The 8,905-nt window shown below is 37.8% G+C and overlaps 1 protein-coding gene across 1 annotated transcript; it reads left to right on the top strand.

Annotated features, from left to right (window-relative positions):
* The first annotated feature begins 539 nt into the window (after positions 1-539).
* Positions 540-8,650, top strand: LOC140141418 (uncharacterized). Its single transcript, XM_072163267.1, has 2 exons — positions 540-847; positions 3,437-8,650. Exon 2 carries the CDS (start codon positions 3,507-3,509, stop codon positions 5,370-5,372), a length of 1,866 nt encoding a protein of 621 aa, XP_072019368.1. The 5' UTR covers positions 540-847; positions 3,437-3,506; the 3' UTR covers positions 5,373-8,650.
* Positions 8,651-8,905: the final 255 nt, after the last annotated feature.

The following is an 8,905-nucleotide window of genomic DNA, read 5'->3' as shown; positions in this document are numbered from 1 at the left end:
GAAAATAAGTTCATGACACCCCTACGCAGTAAAAACATAAATAGCACACCGTAAAAAAATACTGATTTTTTTATATTACAATTTTTTTTGCACCCACTCGTACATGTACTACATGATCCACTTGTTGCCTGCTGCACTTGTTACTTGTCTCTGTTATTCCATGCTTCATCGCATCATCAAATACCCGTTATATTCAACCCATTCATATTAAAATTCGTCTACCGTAGACGTACATATTGGTCTTATATTATTTATATCCATTTAACAACAACAACGCTATCTCCCTCCAACAACACTATTACAAAATATTATTGGCTTAGACGCAGTGTGCGTTTAAAAAAATGTTGTTAATTGGTAATTCTGACAATTATGTTGTATTTAGCTTTGTTTATTTATTGAATATTATATCCTCAGAGGTTTTTAAACGAATGCAAACTAGTATACTATTTCCGTTCACTCGTCCTTGTCGATTTAAATGGCCCTTTCACTATGTAAAGCATTTTAACAATAGAATAATACAATACGTCTGACCGTTATGAATAGGCAGGCACAGGTGATTTAAATCGTTGACAGTACACATTACTCATAGGGCGTATACAAAACAAAGTGAAATTTTTGATCAAGTGTAAAAATTAATACCGGCTCGGTAGACTTGTTTTTTTTCTGCCCAGTGGGTTTGTCTGTCTGTTTGTTTTTAGTTGCCGCGTAACATTTCCATGAGTACCTATTTCAACAGGTGTATATGTAAAATACTGAGACCATAATAGGAAAAGTACGTTGGTGCATGTACCGTCATAGCCGATATTCAGTATGCCGAGAGAAGCGTAAAATAGTAGCTTAAGTGAAGGTAAGTGCAGTGTTATATATATGTATATATATTAAAGTAAAGAGTCGTTAATAAAGTCACTGATTAATGGGAGGCATTAAGGAACTATATAGATTATAATAAATATTTGGTCTAAGCGGTTATCATGGTTATTGTCATTAAGCTTTGCTAATTTAATTTAGCAAATTATGCTTATTTACATCAGAGATGATAATGGCACTAAAATGCATAGTTAATGGCGGAATGTTATGTTCGTTGCGGCCTATGCTTTACATAAATTCCGCGTTTTTTAATGTATAAAACTAAAGGACTTTATTATTATTTTTAAGTTTGGTTCCAAACACTTTCTCGTAGTGTCGTTTTCGAACACATTTATCATGAGCAATCTTTTGATCCATTTCGGGTGGCAATGTCCCGGTGTGGGAGGGGCGGAGTACTTGGGGAAATCCCGGAAGCATGAAATCAGGGGAAATCAGTACCCTACTAAAATAGCTTAAAAATCAAGAAATTTATATTAATTATAGTCACGTAAGCCGGGCACGTAAGTCTGTGGTATGGTAATCTTTGATTACCGATCCTACCCCGGGTAAGGTGCTGGGGTAACAATTTTATCACTAAATGATAATGAGCGCAAAGGATGGCTCTACGATTAGCTTAGGTCGTTTGGGCGTAAGGCGCGTGCGTTTTTTATGACGGATAAAAACCTTAGGGGCCCCTTCGTAGTTCTAGGGTTAAGCTCATACTTTTGATTTCTTAAACTCATGATCCATCCCTATGTATCGCTGCAGGACTCCAGGTCTGTAGATGTCATAATAATTGTTAAGAAGCTGAAATCTTGCTTCAAAGACTAACATATTTAAGTGTTTGATAAGACAAAGCCCCAAAAATATTATAAGAATGGCACACATATCATTGCATATTTATTTGATATTTTTAATGACATGCAAAGTGATGAGATCGAACAGTGGTCTTTCTCGATACGGCTTGTTATCATGTTGTCAAGTTTTGATTGACATATCAATTGAGGAAATTATCTTCATGATCTTGGGCTATTCTAGCTGAATCCAATACACCCCTTGTGGAAGACATGATCTTAATTTTCTACAAAGGGAGTGTTAATTTCAAATGAGACAATCTAAATGGGAAACTTTATGGGAAACTAAGGTCATGTCTTCCATAGGAGTGTATGGATTTCAATTTGAATATATTTAGCCCATTACGATGGACCGCCTGATGTTTCGATGGATGAAGACTACATGACAAGATGCTACAATGTATAATGTATACGATACCCCATGTATACTAGTACCTTTAGCTACCTTTTGGAGTGAAATAGGGCCTACATTTAAATAAATTACAGCTTCTTTCCAGTATCAGTGAAAAAATCAAGGAGCTCAGGAGGTTTCATCTGCAAGAGATGCCTGGTGTCATTTTTTTTTATAGAATGTAGGAATTGTCAAATGTCTCTTGTACATCTATTGCAGAAAGGGCATTTGGGACTAACTCTGCACATTGCCCGTCAAATTTCCTCAAATAATTCTTTGCAATTATTTTTATTTGATGCTAACAAAGTTTCATATATACCAGTCAATTTGTCATTCAAGGAGTTAGGACGAGAAGGGCCAATCTGCAACTCTATAGACAATGTCTGCATTCTATATACTGTAAACGTCCAAAATATGACACCTGGTAGCAAATTGCAGATAGGGCCTTCTTGAGCTAACCCTCGATATGTGGAAATTGTTAACTTCAAACATACTACCTCGGGAGTGAAATTCAAACAAACAAGGGCCTGGTGTGATAAAGTTTTAAAGTTTTGATCCAAACACAAGAAAGTATTCCTACCTCAGTATTGTCAGATGGAACTTCATATCAGCGAGAGTGAGACTGATGTGTATCATCAGGTCGTGATATTTTAACCTTAGACAGACTTGATCACAGTCTCGTACTGGAAGTTTGTATCTTTCCCGTCTTTGTTGAGAGGTGGTTGAATTGCACTGCCTCCGGGCCTTGACGCCTCGCTCAAACAATCTGTGGTCTTTGTCAAGATCTTGACCTGGTCTAAGATCAAATAATGTCCAGATGACTCACGTGAATGTGGATTGAGAATTCTGATTTCGATAAGACATGTATGATCTTACCCCGGGGACCTTACTCTTGTTACTAAGTTAGCCTTCCAGACATGGAGTGCGAATTTCAAATGCGGTTACCTGCATTTGAAATCGACACCCCAGGTATGAGTGATTAACTCGATTAAGGTCATGTCTTCCATTTGGGGATGTACTAACTGGAATAGACCCTATGCAATAAACCAACCGGAACGGTATAACAATTGAAATGGCAGACATGTTGGAGGACAGTTCTAAGATAGCTTAAGATGACAGAGGGACAGGTCTCTAGATCGATTCCACAACCATTCATACCTATTCTCTGTTTTATTGTATTATCATGCGAATTACCCTGGGTACCTTACGGAGGACAGAACTTTATTTAAATGAGGATGACTCTGTCATGAGTGACGTAGTATTGCATACCCTCTATAGACCAATTATCACCAAGAAGTAATATTACAAGTAACATTGTGGTTTTTTCTTTCTTTCTTTCTTTCAGCCCGAATGTGTGACAGATAGCAACCAAGATAACCATGAATGTCCATAACTGACAAACACTCCATCCCACAATGGTCAGCCAACTCCTATTCCGGCTTTCATTGTCACATCTCTTAGCATTACTATTAATGCTCGTCTACGCGGTGGATGCTGCAGGTGAAATCTTCCGAGAGCAACCTGCAGATGTTTCAGTAATCCTTGGTAATCGGGTGCAGTTAAACTGCCGCGTGAATCAAGACGTCCTACAACAGGTGTCACCTAAGGTAGCTATCTGGTATCAAATCAAAAACAATCAAGCCGAAGAAATTAAAAGTGGACAGGAAGACCGTTTTTTCATAGGTTCCACGCATGGCGTCTTCGATTTGGTCATGGACTACACAACACTATCAGACTCAGATACTTCGTATTTTTGTTCTTTCAACCTAACAGCGTCTAGAACTGCTACATTGAATCTATTACCCGAATCATGGAAGCCATCGTGTGTTAGTTATCCAGCAGTAAGCATGGTAAGAGACGGAGATGAAGTGCAGATGATATGTACATCAGATGGCGATGGAAGGACAGAGCTTCTATGGCAGAAAAATGGCGTCATATTGACAGGAGCAGAAAAAAGTGTCACCGGTAACGCCGTATCATTGACTTATTCAGAATCTATAACAGATAGTGAAAGTCCAACGTTTACGTGTATTGCTATGATAAGTGGAATGTCCCAAAGTGAGCTATGTACAATCGGTCCAATTGAAATTGTTGGCAACTCTTCTAAAACAGGCGCTTACATTCCATATGTAATTGTAGGGCTACTAAGTGTGGTTGTATCTATGTTGTTTTTAACTCTTATTGTCGTTGTGTTCAGGCATCGACGATGCCGAATGTGCCATCGGGAGCCACCGCCCCCTCAGACGGTGTTAGACATGGCAGCACTGCAGAATGGTGCGCCTCTGTTTTACCCTATTCATCATGACAGTGACGATGGCACTGATGATGGCATTGGAAGAAGTCCCCCTCCTGATGTCATACCTACGGCTCCTGCTCCAGTGAACACTGCTAATAAAAGAATACCAAAATCAAAATCAGTTGTAGATCGATCTGGGAACTCTCGACGTCCACGTCAACAAGAGAAACGACGCGAAGGACAGGGAGTTACTCGCTCAAAGACGACCCGAGAGCGTGCTCCTCGTCAACTAGAAGTACCAGGTGCTCCATTACGACGTACGTCATCGAATACCACGTTACAAGGCAATATTGACGATCGTACCAAAGATAAAACTGTCACTGGTAAGAAAAAGCTAACCATGACCAATTTTGTGAAATCGCCTAGTAGTAAAACAACTGGTAAAACTACTGGTAAAACAAGTTCTCAAAAACAGCAACCGCGTAACAGCAAGCAACAACCACGAAGTAATAGACAATCGAACTATCAAGTACAATCCAATGGTGCTAAGAAACGTGGAAGACAGACTGACGAGGATGCGAAATCGTTAAAACAGCTCAATATTGACACATCAGCTGCGTCTTCGTCACAACAGGATACATCTGGACAGAGTGGTCATGCTGATATATCAATTGATGCCAATGATATATCTCTAGATATTGTTGGAACATCTTCAGATGAACCGGCATCTGCTTCCCTGAATGATCTTGATAACAATCTAAGTAGTAGGGATAGTGATGTCAGGCGATCAGGAGGACAAAGTCTCTATAAGAAGAACGTTACATCGCGACCTGTGTCCCAAGATATGAACAGTTGGGAGGAACTACATCAATTGCAGCTCCCACCGTCAGAGAATCCAGATTTGAATGCTGCCACATCATCAGGTGCTTCCCAAGTTATGTCTGTACCATCGACTACATCTGGCGCGACAAAGAGTGATAAAGTTATTTACGCAGAGTTAGATTTTAAAAAACCAGTTGGGTTGAATATATTGCCTGATGTTTGAACTGATAGCGTTAATCTTGTGAGCTATTTAAAGGAATTCATTTTATATTCATATAACACGTTTGAATTGTATTCTGATATAAAATACCAAAAGTATGTCGGTCAGGTCATGACCCGGGGTCATGACAGATATTTGGAGTGCTTAACAGTATTCATATATGAAAAAAGACATTGACTTGTATTTCGAGGGCTTAGAGCCAGAACCACCTATGTCCATTTTGTTTTCTCAATTACTTGTTACTCATTTCGGTAACAAATGGACGGTTAATTCTGCTCTCCATAAGAAAATGTAAGTGACTTTGGGGTATATTATGCATGGTCGCCTGCGTCTAACTAACTGTTCAAGTGACCATGCATATACCCCAAAGTCACTTGCATTTATTATGGAGGGCTTAATTAACCGTCCATTTGTTGCTGAAATGAGTAACATGTAATTGAGAAAACAAATGGACATAGGTGGTTCTGGCTCTAAGCCCTCGATTTCATCAAAGATGGTCTAAACTGATAAATAGCACTTACATTTTTGATTCGAATAATTTCGGAAAAATCATTTTCCACCGTCAGTGTGTAATACTCTTGATTGACTGAATGATGAAACACGGCTTCTCCCAGACGTTGGCGATGTCCATTTTGTCCTTTCAAATAGTGTTTCTAACTTTCTAGAGAATCGTACATTGTGGAAAGTTCGTGGCCCCTGTTGCTAAGGGTGTGACTCAGATGTATTCTTTTTCTTCATGCATAGCCACAGTCACTTTTGTGACAAAAGTTTGTCCTCTTTGCAAAACTTAAGATTATACTAGAAACAACATCTGAAAAAACAAAGAAACATGTCAACGTCCGGATGTATAGTAGACAAAGTAGACATGCATTAATGGACTACCGTAAAACCTCGTCTACAAGCATAGTGTTTTTGATGAAAGCTAAATTAATGCGATACATGCGCAAATATGCCAATACAATAGATTGGTCTCACAATAATATTTGTTTGTATATGCTTGGATCTGTAATTTATTTGCTCAAACTCCATAATGGCGCCTGGATTAATTTAGTATTCATCAGAAGCACTCTATATGCTTGTAGACGAGGTTTTACGGTATACATGTATTAGTTGAAATCCATACACCATCTATGGAAGACATGACCTAAATCTCCGACACAAGGGGTGTAGTGTAGATTTTAAATGGAGTGCACCCATTCTGGTAACTCCGTTTGAAATGCACACTCCATGTGTGACAAATTATCCCAAATTATAAAGTCATGTCTTCTATGAGGGTGTATTGATTTCAACTAGAATAGCACAGTCAGTCAATCGACAACATTACACTGATGATGACGGAGAATAGTTTCTCTTAAATTATCGGATATAAAGTGTCCGATAAAAATTATTCGATTCAAGGGTGTTGTTGATTAGGTTTTGAATTATCTTTAGGTACCAATACATACGTGTTGATCATATTTTTTAAAAATCTCATACGGGCCTTAGTTAAGGATCGAGTTCAACACCCGTGTCAACCAATGTTTAATACCATGAGGTGTTAGGATACACCCTCTAGATCACTGCTAGGGGGTAATGGACTCAAATTAGAACTCAATAACGATAGGTCGTACATTGTAGATAGTACAAACTATACATTTTTTTATCCTTGTCATCAGATGAGTAATTTGATATCTTCCAACAAGATCGAAGCATTTTGAGTTTTTTACCCATGTGTGGTGACCTTTCGTGACCTCTAGTTAAAAACGTACCCTACAATTTTAGTCCACTACCCCCTAGCAGTGATCTAGAGGGTCTATATTAACACCACATGGTATCAAAGATTGGTTGACATGGGTGTTGAACTCAACCATTTTTCAAAACCCCTTGCTCCTAGACTATCACAGTGTAGACTATTAGGTCTATTCCTTTCTTACTTAATTTGTATATTGTTCTCATGAACGACATATTTTGGGCTAGATTTATTTGCACATTACATGTGTAAGCTTTACAGAGATAGCAGTACGTGAGTATATAGAATTGCAATACTTTATAGAGAAGGGGACAACTTCTCTGATCTTACCAAAGATGTTTCAAATCAGAAATGTCAAAAGTCTTATAATCCAAGACTTAATTAAAAGACTAGTTTGCGTATGACGTCAATGTCAATCAAACTCCCTGCGACTCTTAGTTAGTTCGTAGCGCTTATGAGGAAGGTGGATTCATCTGGTGCCTTCATCGGAGAAAAGGAATCGTAGAAATGTGAAAAATTATACAATACTTTTCCAAGGCATTGTTGACATGGCGCCTTCAGGAAAGTATGTTTGAAGGTGCAAAATTAACCGACATGGCGCCTTCAGGAAAGTATGTTTGAAGGTGCAAAATTAACCATAAGGCACACTGTTTTACCGCCGCGGCGCGCCGCGTTCAGAAACTCAATCACGTGACAATTCGTTAATAAATTGTTTCTGAGTTTGATTGACAGGTAATGTCAGACGCATACATGTACTAGTATTTTTATCGCTGGCTCCGATTATACTGGGGTGGTGTTGTTTCAAACGAAATGTAAAACTGCATGCCAATCATTTATTTTTGATTTTATTTTTGTCTTTGTATGCCCCATTTCAAGTATTGATAGTTTGAATCGAGTGGAATAAATAGTTTATTGACATGAATATACTTTTAGTAGTATATACCGTAAAACCTATATAAAGCATATAGAGTGCTTCTGATGAAAGCTAAATTAATCCAGGTGCCATTTTGGGGTTTGAGAAATAAATTACAGATTCAAGCATACACAAACAACCAATCTATTGTATTCGCATTTACGATTGTTTCGTATTAATTTAGCTTTCATCAAAAACACTATATATGCTTGTAGACGAGGTTTTACGGTATATGAGGAAGAAAGTGCCGATGTTTTCAAAATAACGTACAGTATGTTGCAATGTTAAGCTCTTCACATCTATGATGTATTTTTAAACTATAATTTGTCAATTTGAAAGAGTATTAAACACAATAGAAAGTAACAAATACTGCTAAAATATCACCACACTTACGGGGGTACTACACCCATTACATTATTTATTTATTTATTTGCATTTTGTGAAGAAATGGGAAAAAACTGGACAAAGTAGTATGCAAATGTCATGTATGGAAAAGTGGTACATCAGTGATGTACCACTTTTTAACTTCTACCTTTAAAAGCATGTAAGCTACATTGATACTGATGCCACTAATACTAGAACGAGAAGATTTGCCCCTTCATTTTGCACACCACTTTGTCCAATTTTTTCTCATGCATTTGTTGTTTTTTTTCCGTAATGAGACATTTTTTGCGAATTGTATCTTTATTGTAAAATTTCTGAAATTATGTTCATACATTCAGAAAATTGTATGCCATTTAATATTGTAATACAATACTTTTATACCGAACTTAGAAAAGAGTACTTAACTTCGATATTGAGCCAAATATGTTTTAAATTATTGTGTAGTGGTATTCCTGGATTTTGTAGGGGTGCGTATGTACGGTGGGCGTTTTATGACTTTACACCCCAGCC

This window comes from Amphiura filiformis, chromosome 19 (assembly GCF_039555335.1).
Source record: "Amphiura filiformis chromosome 19, Afil_fr2py, whole genome shotgun sequence".
Taxonomy (NCBI): domain Eukaryota; kingdom Metazoa; phylum Echinodermata; class Ophiuroidea; order Amphilepidida; family Amphiuridae; genus Amphiura; species Amphiura filiformis.
This window is presented reverse-complemented; position numbering and strand designations above follow the sequence as displayed.

What these genes read in the sequence shown, in the direction of transcription:
- LOC140141418 (XM_072163267.1), top strand. Translation starts at nt 3,507, where the DNA reads ATGGTCAGCCAACTCCTATTCCGGCTTTCATTGTCACATCTCTTAGCA.